Source organism: Pseudochaenichthys georgianus, chromosome 9 (assembly GCF_902827115.2).
Source record: "Pseudochaenichthys georgianus chromosome 9, fPseGeo1.2, whole genome shotgun sequence".
Classification (NCBI taxonomy): Eukaryota; Metazoa; Chordata; class Actinopteri; order Perciformes; family Channichthyidae; genus Pseudochaenichthys; species Pseudochaenichthys georgianus.
In genome coordinates this window covers 46,541,482-46,557,060 of record NC_047511.1, presented here as the reverse complement: position 1 = coordinate 46,557,060, position 15,579 = coordinate 46,541,482, and the positions used below count along the sequence as shown (strand labels likewise).

Genomic DNA, 15,579 nt, shown 5'->3' with positions numbered 1-15,579 from the left:
AATGAAATATATGTTTATAAATAATTAAAATCCCTCTGCTCTTACCTTGTTTTTCAGATATTTTGTATTTATTTTTAGTATTTTTCAGTCTAAATTTCAATTAAAATTATCTAAAAATATATATCTCACAATAGATTTCTTCTATACAGCTTATTGTGTGTATATATCCACCATAAACAAATACAGAGATTCCAATTACTACACTGTTCCTGCAGCTCAAGGCAAGTTAGATTTATTAATGCCTCTTTCAATTTTACACCTTTTTTTTTTGGACACAAACGATCAGGACCAAAACCTCTCTCCACCTGAACAGCTTCTTCCCCTCTTCTACTCTCCTCATGTACAAGTATCGACCCCCCACCCACTGACACTGACTGTTATCCGCCCCATAATAACATGATGCATGTAAATCCTGCACGTCGCACATTTCCTCTCCGCACTGCCTCCTTTAAATAATAATAATAACAATATATTTTATTTATTTAGCGCCTTTCAAGGGACCCATTTTGCAAATTATTTATTATTACAATTACAATTACATTGCATTTAGCTGACGCTTTTATCCAAAGCGACTTACAATAAGTGCGTTCGACCAGCAAAATACAAACTTGAAGAAAACAGAATCATGAAGTACATCAGGTTTCATAGAGCCACAACATTTCAAGTGCTACTCAACTGGCTTTAGATAAGCCAGCCCTTTATTAGTATATAAGTGCTTTGTTAATAGTTCTATCCTCGATGTGGAGTCGAAAGAGACGAGTTTTCAGTCTGGAAGGTGTGTGAGCTTTCTGCTGTCCTGATGTCAATGGGGAGCTCATTCCACCATCTTGGAGCCATTTATATAATTCCATGTACTTGTATATAGACTCTTCTTGCACTATTTCTATTTTATTTGTAGTTACTTGCACATCTCCAAACATTCTCTTGCACTATTTTATTAGTTTTATGTCCTATATATATATATATATATATTAGGGCTGTCAAACGATTAACATTTTTAATCAGATTAATCACAGCTTAAAAATTAATTAATCATGATTAATCACCATTCGAACTATGTCCAAAATATGCCATTTATTTATGTATATTGTTGGGAATGGAAAGATAAATGAAAGCAGGCGGATATATCCATTTCACATACAGTATCTATGTTTATTATAACATTGTTCTGCATGTCAAAATGAAAGACAACCCACACACCTATCAATCATCAAACCGTGGGGTCTTAATTCATTACGTGTTGATTTCTATCAACGGGGGAGTACTTCAGGAAAGTCGACAGAGGGGGGGGGGGGGGCTAGTGGAGTACTTCGTGACCACAGAGTGTGAACGTTGTGATCAGCTGTTTTAGCGCAGTTCTCCAGTGAAGGGGGGGAGTCTCCCTCCGCAGCCGGTCGGCGTAGTTTTGGCACAGTTCCGTCGTACAGACCGACGTTAACAGCAGCCTGTCTGTGCACACGGAGACCGACTCTGTCGTCCGGTGATCGAACCGCCTTCTGGAAAAGCTTCACAAGTACGTCGGTACGCAAATGCGCTTTGTGACACAAGTGACGGTACGCATTTCAGATTACGCACATAACCTGCGTACCAGTTATGTGCACCCCTGTACCAGAGCCATAGTATTACTATTATATGGCTCTGCCCTGTACTACAGCAAAGTATTCTCCGTCGGGACTTCCTGCAACAACACCACGCCGTTATCAAAGATGTTCTATTGAGAAGACGATCACTACGTGACAAAAGTTTTCAAAACCGTGGCTACTGAAATCAATCTTACTAACTGCTGTCTGTGCAATTTAGCCTACCCCAGCCATACCCTGGCGCTGCCACTGGTGGCACGTATGGGGCGGGCCATTCTGCACATGCGTTAAATGCGTTAAATATTTTAACGCAATTAATTCAAAAAATTAATTACCGCCGTTAACGCGATAATTTTGACAGCACTAATATATATATATTCATGTTGCTCTGTTGGAGGACGTTTTTCATTGACATCTCTACACTGTAGCTGCTGAGCAAGAATGTAATCTTGAATCTTGAAAAGTTTGTGGTGAACAGGTGAGTTTTTATTGCGGATCTCAGCAGGAAGAGACTCGATCTCAACGTCTCAAGTATTATCGCATCGTATGTGAGGAGGTGTTGTGCTTCAAATATAGTATTGGTTATATGTAAATATTGTTAATTTGTTATAGTTTTTAAAATAGCTGTCCTACTTTTATTTGATTTGCTACGTATTCTTCTTTCTGTGTCTGTGTGTCACCACGTAAACCAAATCTAATCCCATTCTGGTTCTGAGTGGAGGGAGTTTCTCTCTTATAGCGTGATGATCATCAGGTAATAACAGTCTACACAATGAAACAACGGCTTTATTTAAAAGTATTGTGGCTTAGAAATCTATCGTATAACACAGCGGACAAAAATAAGTTAACACCATCATGGGAAATGTTTTTGTCGGGATAAAAGGAGGAACTCATCCATGTCTGTTTCTCCTTTTCGGTCCATGGATTCTGTTTCAAATGTGTGTGTGTGTTTTGTCGTGCTACGCTAAGTGAAAAGCTAACGTCTCCGTCTTCATGTCCTCTGAGCTGATCTGCTCCACAGGGAAAGATAAATACAAACTGTCCTTCAGTTTCTTTGGCGAGGGCGAGTCTCCGGCGGCGTACTGAGGCTCGGAGAGTTTGAAAGTCACGGAGGGCGATCTGTGCGTCCGGCGCTTGGCGTTTTTCTTCTTCTCCTGTTTGTAGGCCGCGGTCATGTTGGCTAACACCTGGTCAACAAACACATATAGGAGGAGAGGAGATGTCAAATCTAGAATAAATACTAACTAAGAAAACGATTACAATAAGATGGCTTGAAAAAGGAAGCTGAATGTTTGACAATTCTAAGAAATATTTATACAATGGAAACAATTATATATGTGACCTGCTCTATCGAAATCAGTCGCATTGACCAGAAGACACATTTTGAGTTGTATACACTGTTGGAAAGAGGATATTCCTAGCTTTCTAATGATATCAGGATTGTTGTTGTTCTCCAAATATTAAGCAAAATATGTTACATTATATAATGACTGTCACAGAGTCATCACTTTAGCCGCGTTCACACTGCGGTACTTTTCCCACAAAGGTTCATGCGAACTTAGTTCATGATCGCGTTCACACCAAAAACAGCCGGTACTAAAAGTAGTTCATGCGAACCTTTTTACCCCCTCGAAAGTCCCTGCTAGAGAGCAGGGACTTTCGAGCGGCTCTTTTTTGAGAAAAGAGCTATATTCCTGATTGGCTGGGCAGATTGCAACCACGCTCCGTAAAACTCCCAAAAAGTGTTGTGAAGCCGCCATTTTATTATCCTCGCATTAGCATTATTAGCATTAGCATTATTAGCATTAGCATAGCGCAGAAACGCAGAGAGACTAACTTATGGCAACACAAAATAAAACATGGGAGCGGTGGAGATGAGGAGGTGTCGGCGTTCTAGCGATTTACTCGGAAGGCTTCAGTAGAAGCTGCTGGGACTCCCAGCAGCTTCTACTGAAGCCTTCCCCAACTCCGGGGACTTCCGGCCGGGGACTTTGGGCGGCAGTATACGCCGTGAAGTGGTTTGCGGCCTGCCAGTAAACCCAAAGCAGAAGAAGAAGAAGTGACGTCAGCGGCTTCATTTGCCTAATCCACCCCCAGGGACTTATTCTGGTGTGAACGCGATCTGTACTTACGATCCTCTTCTCTGGAATCCATCGATCTGATGGGTTATTAGCAAATGATCAAAGCAGTACGGAGGGAAGATATTTTCCTTTGGATTACTGGTCTGGGGGAAGCTCGCGAGTGTGTGTGTGTGTGTGTTTGTGTAATTTTACATTTGTGTGTATTGTGTTTGTTTCCCGGGGAAAACCCTCACGAGAAACACCGGCTGTTGTTGCGCCTGCTGTGACGTTAAATTACTCCGTTCTCCGCTTGTAATTATGCCGAAGCTTCAAAGTTGTATTTATCATCTGAATTCTCCGAAACAAGTTTAATATTCTGAAAGCCAAGACTTTGTTTAATTGAAATCAGATGAAAACAAACTGTAACGGCGTACATTCATAATGTCAGCCGGAGGGAGGAGGGGCGGCGCTGAGGAAGAGCAGATTGCGAGTGAGAGCTGTCTTCGTCCCTTTACAAGCTTCAAACATGTATTTATCGTGATTTTGGAAATAAAAGTTTCATATTCTGAAAGCCAAGACTTTGTTTATTTAAAATCAAACAAAACACCCGAACCCCGAAAAATAGTTTTTTACGCAAATCCACGTTTATTTTGAAATGAGCCGTTGCGACTTCCGACTGATTTCGATAGAGCGGGTCACATATATGCTACGATTACAGAGGGACATTTTGAAAGAAGGATGGACACCATTGGTGGAGGTAATAGGAGGAAACTGGCATTAATAAAGGAAGGATTATAAAGGCTGCATTAAAAAAGGAACTGGACTGTGGGTACCCCAAAATAATACAATATGGTTTCTTTAAAATTATTTTTATTTTTGAAATGTTCTGGTATATGGATATTTTTCCTAAGTATATTGGACTGTATTATTGTAATATGTAGGATGACCTTTTTATCTTTTATTTAATTGTTGTTATACCTGTGTTATTTACGTTCTATACGTTTTGTTTTTCATATTCTCATGTTGAATTTCTTGGATTTGAGACCTTCTACAACTGTTCAATTGGAGTCCTAATGGATGTAAAGGGGAATGTGAGAAGATAACTAATAAAGAATTAAAAGGGCAAAAACAAACCTAAACATTTATAAATTAGTCCCCTCCGTTTTAGCATTTGTCATGTTTGTTGTTTTGGTTTTTCAAGATTCAAAGGTTTTATTGTCATATGCACAAAGCTACAGTGTAGCAATGCAGCTCCTCCAACAATGCTACATATATAATAAAATACAAAATACAAAAATAAGTGCAGAAAGTCTACATACATGTAAATTGAATATGGGATATGTACAAGAATAGAATATGAAATGATGTGTCTTTCAATCTGGGGAATTAAAGGTTCCCTAGTATACTATTCTTCATCAATATCTCACAGGTCTCAGATATACACAGAGCCTGTCTCTGATTGGCTGAAACACCAAACAGATCATTGCAGCATTACCCATAATCCCCTCTGTTTCCAAAGTGCTGATTCTCTGTCTGGTACTTTAGATGAAAATAAGGAGCCCCTCCCCACGCCCCTCTGAGAGACATTTGGTTACAAAGAACTCAATGGAGCTCTAGGAGGAGATTCAGGTGTGGGGGGGGTACCTTGGTTGCTGATTGGCTAATGGTTACACAAGCCAAGAAACTGTTGGAGTCTCTTTACACAGAGGGGACACATGGTTATGTAGAAAAGACATGAAGAAGTGGATTTTGCACAATAGGTGACCTTTAATAAAGACAATGGTTAAAACACATAGTGCAAAATAACTCACCAGCTGCTTCACAGAGTTCTGCTGCTCCTGCATCGCGCTCAGAAACGAGGAGGCCTTCTCCGTCGTGGAGAACTCATCCTGCTCCTGGTCGTCGTAACTCAGCAGGCTCAACGTCGTCTGGAGGAAACACGTTCAATTAGAGCGAGGAAACGTACCACATAGTAGTTGTCTACTCATAACCCTGTTGATTACCGCACAGTTTTCTGATAGAAATGTATACTAGGGGTCCCCAGCACATAGAAACGGCCTGATATAAACTTGCACATGTTGGGCAATTTTCACACTTAGTACAAGTTGCATTAATTAGCATAAGTTAAAAGATGGCTTGGCCGATTTGGACAGGAGTGGTTTGGGGGGTAATTGAAGACGTTGAATCTATTTCTAACATTTTCAGGATCATAAATGGCAGTTTTAAAGCAGAAATTACCATATTTGTCTTCTCTGTGGGCTGATTTCGATGGATTTTGGGTTGATTTTGAGGATTTAGTGGATGCTGGATCGTTTGGGTTGGACAGATCGCTTATGTTCATCTGGTGCTCCCTGTACCCAATGGTTGCAACACTACTCATGGTGGTCAAAATCAGCCCACAGAGAGTACACACATGGCCACTTTCTGGTTTAAGCTGCCATTTTGGGTCCTGAATAAAAAATGTTATCCCCACTGTGTTGATTTTCTTTTTATAAATAAGCAATCTGTCTAATCCACGTGATTCACAGTACTCAAAATCTTCCAAATCGACCCGAAAGTAATCAAAGTCAGCCAACTAGAGTACAAATATATTGTTGTTAATCAGCCAAGACATATTTTAACTATTGTCTGCGTAGGCTATAATGCTAATAAATGCAACTTATGCTAATTGAACAAATTCACCAACATATGCCGTTTTCTATGTTCTGGGGACCCGTACTCTACATTTATAACACACAACTTTGGGGTCCTCAACATTTCCTCAGCCCCCTCTGAGCTGCATGTGTTGAATGAAACGTGCTATAAATAAAGCTTTATTATTATTATTATGACATCAAGTCAAATACCTGGTAATATTCTGATTCTGATTAAACTATGTTTCTCTTCTCTGAACAATGGATTCCCAACGGATATTTAATATGTAATATTTCAGCTGTCACATACTTATGTTAATAGAATAACTTGCTTTATATCTTGTTATTGTCAATTTGAAAATCTAACATGTATATTTTCTACTTTTGTGTTTATTTCTAGTCTTTTAATTTTTTCTGTACAATGCCATGTCTTTTTCTGCTGCTGCAACACAAACATTTCCCACATTGGGATCGATAAAGTACTTCTATATATCCTGCTGCGGTTATTGTAAATTATTGAGTGTTCTTGCATTTTAATGTGTGAGTTTTTTTATACCTTTTATTTCAATCTTTCTGTGTGCACAAACATATTTTGAGATTGACAATAAAGTTGACTTCTTATCTTATCTCTCCCCACCTGGTCGGGCAGGTCAGGCTTCCTGCTGAACATGAGGGAGTAGGGGCTGAACTTGGTGGTGGGGTTGCTGGACGTTCTGAACAGAAACAGCACGGGGTCCAGGAAGTCGTCCCATTGGCTCTGCTTCTCCGCCACCATCTGCTCCACGGCCTCCTTCAGCTGCGAGAAGCTGCCGTCGTGCAGAGGGTTGAGCTGAGGCGGATCCAGAGGAGACACCGCCTGCACGATGCTCCACCTGTCGCTCAGGCGCTCGCTCACCTGCACAGATAATCAACATGTATCATATATCTATATATACATATATATTTTAAACTTTGTTTTTATACAATAATGAACAGACACTACATACTGACATACAGTGATTGTAGTGAAATCTCTGTTTCCTTATTTCTTCTCTTAATGTTTATCCTCGTCTCAAGTTGCAAATGGTCCTGCAGTGTTGCAAAAAACCTTCCAGATTTGATCTGATAATAAAGTATCGTCGTATGTTGTGAAAACAGCAGCATGGGTGTTTAAATCTGTGCGTTAATATTTATTTACAGTATTTTAATAATCTCACCTCATCACAGAAGTCAGCGTTCTGCGTGCACACTATTGTTTTAGGGGCACCAAACCTGAAAGAAAAGAGAAGAAGAGGAGATTAATGTCAGGTTAAAAATATTGTTATGTCTGCGTCCTGATGGTTGCATTTTAGAAAAATATTTTTTTTCGGATTTTACTCCCATTCTTGAGAGGATAATAAAAACATGGATCCTGATATTGAAGACCAAGCCGGTGACGAGTGAGATTTTTCTAACAAAAACACACATGCCTCGAGGCGAATCATTTTCAGATTATATATATATACACAGTATTCTGGTCTTGGACATCACTGAATCCTTTCTGGACTTCTACGAAAAGTTTTTCAGATAGACTTTCCATTTAACTTTGAATCTTAATATTCGATAATTCCTCTAAAGTAAAATATGGCATTACAAGAATGTGGTTAAAACCAGGAAAACCTATAGTGGATATTGGCATTGTTTAGGATATGTGACATGTCTCCACGCTTTGATGTTCAAAAAGCTCTTTTTTTCTTATTTTTCTCGTACTAGAGGGAGAATCTCCAAAAACAGAATAGGGCCTCTTTAAGATTCACATATCATGAATGAAGCTTCAAACACCTGGTCAGGTAAAGTGTGATTACAGGTGATCTTGTGAAGTGTATCTACCTGTATATGCATTTGGAAATACATTTTGCGACAGAGAGAGCGTCCGTCCTCTGAACCGGAAAAGCTTCGGGCCATTTGCTGAAGTAATCGATGAGCACTATGACGTTAGAGTTCCCCTGCTGCGTCTCTGGGAAAGGCCCTGAGGAAGAGGAAGAGGAAGATAAGGTAAGGTAAGGTGAGGTGAGGAAAGGAAAGATAAGGTAAGGTGAGGTAAGGTAAGGTAAGGTAAGGTGAGGTAAGATAAGGTAAGGTAAGGTGAGATAAGGCAACGTAACATTTAGTAAGAAATAAAACAGCAGATAAATATAATTTGAGGAAATTAAATTAAGGCAAAAACCTATAATGTCAATCCCAACGATCTCCCAAGGTGCGTCCACTTTAATGGGCCGGACCGTCCTGGCCAGGTTTTTACTCCTTTCTGTGTGCTGACAGGTGTCACACACTTTGATCTGAAACAGGACACAGTTAAAAGTTAAATATTAATATAACTATTAAGTCACAGTGTCATAGAGTAGAGCAGCTGTTGGACCCTGAAGGCAGCATCTCCCTGGTCCAATTGGGATTTCTCCATTTGATTTTGGATTATTGCAGAAAATAATCTCTTTGTCAAACAAACGTTCATGATACCGACATGTTTAGTTCAGCAAGATAATCTCCACATATTAACACCACTTTATGATTTTGTAAGGAAAAAGCTAACTACAGGCTATAAGGAACTACAGCACGGTCACATGACTTCATGTCACCACCGCTAAGCTAAAGGTGGCTAATGTTGGGCTATAGAGGAACTACAGCACGGTCACATGACTTCACGTCACCACCGCTAAGCTAAAGGAGGCTAATGTTGGGCTATAAAGGAACTACAGCACGGTCACATGACTTCACGTCACCACCGCTAAGCTAAAGGCGACTAATGTTGGGCTATAAAGGAACTACAGCACGGTCACATGACTTCACGTCACCACCGCTAAGCTAAAGGCGACTAATGTTGGGCTATAGAGGAACTACAGGACGGTCACATGACTTCACGTCACCACCGCTAAGCTAAAGGCGACTAATGTTGGGCTATAGAGGAACTACAGCACGGTCACATGACTTCACGTCTCCACCGCTAAGCTAAAGGCGGCTAATGTTGGGCTATAGAGGAACTACAGCACGGTCACATGACTTCACGTCTCCACCGCTAAGCTAAAGGCGACTAATGTTGGGCTATAAAGGAACTACAGCACGGTCACATGACTTCACGTCACCACCGCTAAGCTAAAGGTGGCTAATGTTGGGCTATAAAGGAACTACAGCAAGGTCACATGACTTCACCTCACCACCGCTAAGCTAAAGGTGGCTAATGTTGGGCTATAAAGGAACTACAGCACGGTCACATGACTTCACGTCACCACCGCTAAGCTAAAGGAGGCTAATATTGGGCTATAAAGGAACTACAGCACGGTCACATGACTTCACGTCACCACCGCTAAGCTAAAGGCGGCTAATGGTGGGCGTGATGATGTTTAGTCGTCTCATTTAGACACTTGTTAGCAACCGACAGTGGGTTATTTACTGAAATATTTTATGTCGTAAAACTAAAAGTGAAAATCTCTTCAGCTTGTGTTAACCTCAGACCTTATTTTTGGATAACAACCTAAAACAAATTCAGAAAAAACTCCAAGACCAGGGCAGCGTTTCCGCCAGGGGGGCGTCTTGCCGTCAGTTGATGCCCTTATTCAGCTCGGGACGCCCTGAACGCGAGCCGAGGGCGTCCAAAAATATTAATAATTCGAGAGAAGATCGAGAGTTTTTAATGCTTGAAATAACGAAAAGGAAAAAGGACAAGGACGTCCCTCTGTTGGAGGGGCAAAGGAGTCTGGTGGGATTATTTCCGGAGTATTGAAGATCGTTTCCCCGACAACGGCGGTGCCTGCTACAGGACAACACGGAACGTGCGCGATTTGGACGCGATGAGCGGTGCTAGTGGAGCACGCGCGGGAGCTGCGAGCTCCAGAGCCTCGCAGCGGCGAAACTGAGGCTCTGTGGTAAACTGTGTTAACATGAAGAGCCGTTTGGGAGCCGAAACAGCCGGCGCTTTAAGAGAGCCGAGCCAAATGATCCGGCTCTCGGGGTGGACGCCCTCTCTCAGGACCGGGGGACAGGACGGGAAGCAATGCTGACTCATCCCTTGGTTTTAGGACTCATTCCTGCACCACTGCATTACAGACGAACGTACCCAGTCCACCACGTCCTTGATGATGCCCAGCCAGTAGTACTTGCTCTGGATTCGGTGCACGGTCTTCTTCTGGCCGAGGTGATGACCGATGTCGTTGAAGTGGCAGTCAAGGAAAATCTGCCTCTTCCTCTCCGCCTCGATCACCACCTCCCTCTTCTCCTCCTTCTTCGGCCCGACGTAGTACAGCTTCCCCTCTGAGTGAAGGAAGACACAATATTAGATTTTGGATAATAGAAGATTCCTTAAAATCATGTTTGAAGTTCTGCTTTTGGTTGTAGACTTTGTGTTTTAAGTAAGGGATAATGAATACAACTCTTAAGGGTGATATGTCTCTATAATGACCGCCTCGCTGCACATTATCCGCCTATTTCACGGCCACATACTTAACAAACCAACGACTTGACTCACAATATCAATTGAAAATGATTATATTGACTTAAAAACGATCGTCAATTCCACCAGGCATTATTTTGCTTGGCAGCGGTGTGTTATCGAGTATTAACAACCTCTGCAATCTCCAAATTAACCAATCAGAATTGAGTATTCAATCAAGCCGTGTAATACGTTTATTTAACATTCATCGCAAATCTAAATAAAGTATCTAACCAGGGCCGCCCCTCCCTACAGGCCAATCAAGCAGGCTGCAGTTCTCCACGCACCCCCCGCAAGAGTGAGAGGTGACAAGGGGAGCACGTCTGTAACCCGACACCGTTGCAATGAATCGACATCTGACCAATCACGGCTTTGATACGGCCACTAGTGCAGGTGAAGAGATGTCGGTGAAAAGACAGTTTCAGTCCGGCGCAAGCAGGAGGGAAAAAAAACAAAACATGAAGAAACTAGAGCATCACTCGAAGGTGGGCTATTGTATGAGTCCAATTGCCATATTAGAACATTAGCTGCAATTCACGACATGAAGAAGGCAGTCTCTGCAGAGCATCAGGCTAATGGAGATGCAGTTATTTCCAGCATTCTTTATTTAACATTCATTCAAGTATGTGATGCCTTTTATCTGCTGATGTACCGGAGGAAGAGTGATACACTGTCTGTCTAGTTGGCTTACATAACAGTTAAAGTTTACAGCCTAAAAAACATGGAGCATTTTCCCCTTTTATTCTTTTTTATGTCAATTTGCACATTTCATGGTGAAGCTCAGCCTCTCCCCTTAACTCCTAACAGTCATCGTCATGTCAACCACAACACAGAGAAATACTGATAGAAATGTGTGTGTAGTTGTTGATGCATTGCTGACAGAGGGAACTAGAATACAGATTTAAGAAATATCAGTTTTTGAGCATGTCATAAGCATGTTTTGTCTTGACTATATTACAACTATATTATAAAAAAAAATGTTCACTCCTGTCGGTTGGGGGGGGGCCTCATCTCACAATGTCGCTTGGGGCCCCAAGTTGGCCAGGGCCGGCCCTGTATGTAACCCTGTGATTATTTGCTCTTAGGCTTACTTATTATAATCTATTTGAAAAGCACTTTGAATCGCCATGTTGTTGAAATGTGCTTCATCAAAAACATCGATCAAAAAGGTAACTGTTTGATGTTTTGCTTCATTTGAAAAGGTTGAGATAAAATCTAAATGTTGGTCTGCTGAAATAAGTTGAAGAAAACGGAAGAGAAACCGTGTGACGTGAGGACATTTATTTGGGATGTGACCAAAATAAGAAACATTTTGAGAAGAAAAAAGAGTCAGAATGAAATAAAAATAAATCAGAAAGAGAGTAAACGAAAATAACCCACATGAGGACATGTGGAATGTGACCAACAGCAGACCCGGCGGCAGACATACGTGTCTGGGCGGGCATTTGATGTACCAGGGCGGGCCCACCCCGAAACTTACATTTCCCGGAAAAACTGAATTGTGAAAGAGCTGACATGCTGAAAACCCAACGCCTGCAGGGGGGTCTGGGGAGATTCTCCCCCAGGAGATTTTTTGAAATACTAACATAAAATACACATTCTGGTACTCTCTTGAGAAGAAAAATAAATAAATCTATTACTACACAACATATTTAAAAAAAATGAATGCCATTTCAGTTTTTTGTTACTTTGTTCTGAAAGCTGAACCTGCTGCTCCACACAGAGAGAAGAGGCTGTGAATTACTTTACATTGTGGATAAGGGTGGATAGGCCCCATTGTTCTGTGTGTCAAAATGAAAGACAGCCCACACATCAATCATCAAACCGTGGGGTCTTATTTAATTACGTGTTGATTTCTATCAACACGTAATGTTGTATCGATGTATATAGAGATGTACTGTAACTACAGCAAAAATATTCTCCGTCGGGACTTCCTGCAACAACACCACGTCGTTATCTTGATTCTGATTGGCCAGAAGACATTATCAAAGATGTTCTATTGAGAAGATGATCACTACGTGACAAAAGTTTTCAAACCGTTTCTAGTCTTCGGTATTTCCAGACAAGTGACTGCTGAAATCAATCTTACGAACTGCAATAGAGTCTGTCTGCAGACCGCAGCAAGGAGGCGTTTCCTATAGGGGCGTTTCCTATAGTGAACGACGGGAGCCGGCTCTCGCCAGCGAACGAGACGTTTTTTGTTTTGTTTTTGCGGAGGGATCTAGATCGGCATGAAGGCACATTATGCAATGTGCAATGTGGACATTATCCCGCTTATTACACATGGCCACATTCTCAACAAAGTAACGACATGACTCCCAATAATAATTGAAATGCTTTTATGGATTTAGAAAAAGATTTTATTGATTTAAAAAATAGTTTTTTGTATTGATTTAAATTGACATGCATCCGCTAAGAAAAGTAGTCCGTTGTTACTGTTTGAACTAACGTAACAACGGCAGGAACTGCTTCTATAGTGTTTTTGAGGAGCTTTTTGATTACAGATTTGAAAACATCGTTGCTTGCTTTAAAAGTAGCACAATTCATTATGTCAAACCTTGAAAGATATCCCTGCCCTAATGCCAAAAGTAACTGGCAACTATGTCGCCGTAGCTATGATGTCTATGTCTGGACCGCTGCGTAAAAAGGAGGGTTTCTGACCCATTACTTCTCTTCCTACTTTTTGTCCCCCTCTTCTCCCCGCTGCAGCCTAGCAGTTGATCTCAAAGCACGCTCCCCTCTCCTGCAGGGAGAAAAACTATATTTATATACTTTATATAGGTTGATACAGTAGCCCCTTTTTTTAAATAGTTTTTATAGGTGTTGCCATCTGTTTTGTGTAGCGTGGTTCTACAAGCAAGTCAATGCATTAATTGGGTGGTATCAGAGAGTTACACGGGTCTGTAAATGCAATGAAAACAATTGGCCACAGCAAATAATTTATATTAAACATGTAATTTTTACTTTTGAATACTTTAGTACAAAGGATGTCTTGAATAATTTAAGTGATATATGTGTACACATATAAATAATTAGTCAAAACAGCGCTACATTTGATTTAATTAAAAAGTATAATATGTGGTAAACTGAAGAGCCCTTTGGGAGCCGAAAGAGCCGGCTCTTCTTGGTGAGCCAAATGATCCGGCTCAGCAAGAAGAGCCGGAATTCCCATCACTAGAACAATGACTTCTTCTGCGAGGATTTATAAAAGCAGCTGGATAAAAAAAGTTAGGAAACGCCCCTATAGGAAACGCCTCCTTGCTGCGGTCTGCAGACAGACCCATCTCACGAACTGCTGTCTGTGCAATTTACTCCGCGCGAGTTGGCGGACTTTATTTAGCTTACTTTAAAATCATTTTTCATGGTGGGGCTAAGCCATTTATTGGTATGGCTGTAACCTACCCAAGTATACCCTGGCTCCGCCACTGAACATAATATTAAAACAATTAAAATGTTGTATTCAGCCCTGATTAAAACAGCGGGCCCAAATCCTGGATGGCCGGGCCCAAATCCTGGATGGGCGGGCCCGGCCCCATGGGGCCCGCCCATGACGCCGGGTCTGACCAACAGTAAAACATGATTTGAGTACTGACTGAAGTCTCAGAATTATGAGAAAAAAAATCTGAATAAAAAAACAAATATTCAGAACATGTATTATCAGAGAAATTAATAAAACAATTCCAAAAAAATAATTATTGTTTAAGAAATTACTCACCCTAACCCTTTTTCCAGAATTTCAAGAAAAGAGTCAGAATGATATAAGCATCTTGAGGTAAACAGAAGAGAAACCACTTCTTCTTTTTCAGAATTTGGGAGAAAAAAAAATATTACCTAAGAAATTAATAAAAACAGTTAAAAAGAAAATAAATCGGATTTTTTTTGAGAAAACAGAATTACTTTTTTTCGGAATAATTTTGGGGGAAAAAAACAAAAAAATGAAAGTCATCTCCTGAGTTTGGCATACTTATGTCCAAACAAAGTAGACTTTTATAATGTATATTCCATCAAAACACAGGGTAACTCGGCGATATGAAAACCACTTTAGAAACACCTGATACACACAGTTGTGGTGGAACATTACGGGACATAATTCACCGTGGTATATAGTGTGTGTTGCACTACGGACCTGAATCAAGGCTGTGAAAAATAAACCCCTTACCATCAATGATGAACTTCTGAGCGTATCTTTTGAGATTCTTCTTCCTGAGAGGATGCATGGTGTGAGGAAAGCATCCTTTAGCCACAAAAGTGTAAATATCTCCCAGTTTGTTGGAGCTAGACTCCAGCACCACCTCCTCCTCAGCGACCTGCAGAGACTCGGAGCTCAACATGCTTTACTCTGAAAATCACTCAAGTGAACAGCGAGTATGACGCTAGGTAAACAACATGTGCTATAGAGTACTAATCGGCATGTTTAGCAGCAATGCAAGCGACTGCAAACGTTAGTAATCATCCAAAATACAATCAGGATGAAAATACTGAGCTTGTTGTGCCTGTCTGTTTTCTTCTTCTCTCGGATTGCAAACAACTTGAAGGTGCATATCGCCACCTACTGTACAAGAGTGTGTATCACCATATCACCCTATTACCACTTGTGGAATTATACCACTGTATTTAGGTTGTTTTAAATTATTCCAATCAACCCTGTTTCACTCAAATACTTAAGAATGGCCTTCCTGGTAGCTCTTACCCCCTTACCTTCTGTTCCCAGTATCCCCATCAGGCTCCCTCTCTGTATTCTTCTTCTGCTACTTTTTAAATGACGTAGCTTGTATTCTATTGGTTTAGCATGAGCTCCTCCTTCTGGCCAGAGTACGGTACTTCATGTAAACTCCAGATGAAAAAAAGAATGTAAACAATGTTTT

The 15,579-nt window shown here is 40.9% G+C and overlaps 1 protein-coding gene across 1 annotated transcript; it reads right to left on the bottom strand.

Moving 5' to 3' along the window:
• Window positions 1–502: 502 nt before the first annotated feature.
• On the bottom strand, window positions 503–15,398 carry LOC117452237 (gypsy retrotransposon integrase-like protein 1). Its single transcript, XM_034090741.2, has 8 exons — window positions 14,874–15,398; window positions 10,343–10,536; window positions 8,459–8,570; window positions 8,122–8,260; window positions 7,470–7,524; window positions 6,911–7,168; window positions 5,452–5,568; window positions 503–2,767 (listed from the first exon to the last, which is right to left on the bottom strand). Exons 1-8 carry the CDS (start codon window positions 15,043–15,045, stop codon window positions 2,540–2,542), a joined length of 1,275 nt encoding a protein of 424 aa, XP_033946632.1. The 5' UTR covers window positions 15,046–15,398; the 3' UTR covers window positions 503–2,539.
• Between the last annotated feature and the right edge of the window lie 181 nt (window positions 15,399–15,579).

Coding starts and splice junctions, on each gene's coding strand:
- LOC117452237 (XM_034090741.2), bottom strand. CDS start 15,045: ATGTTGAGCTCCGAGTCTCTGCAGGTCGCTGAGGAGGAGGTGGTGCTG. Junction 8,571..10,342: donor TCAAGGACGTGGTGGACTGG/GTACGTTCGTCT, acceptor GTCCTGTTTCAG/ATCAAAGTGTGTGACACCTG. Junction 8,261..8,458: donor CGTTGGGATTGACATTATAG/GTTTTTGCCTTA, acceptor CCTCTTCCTCAG/GGCCTTTCCCAGAGACGCAG.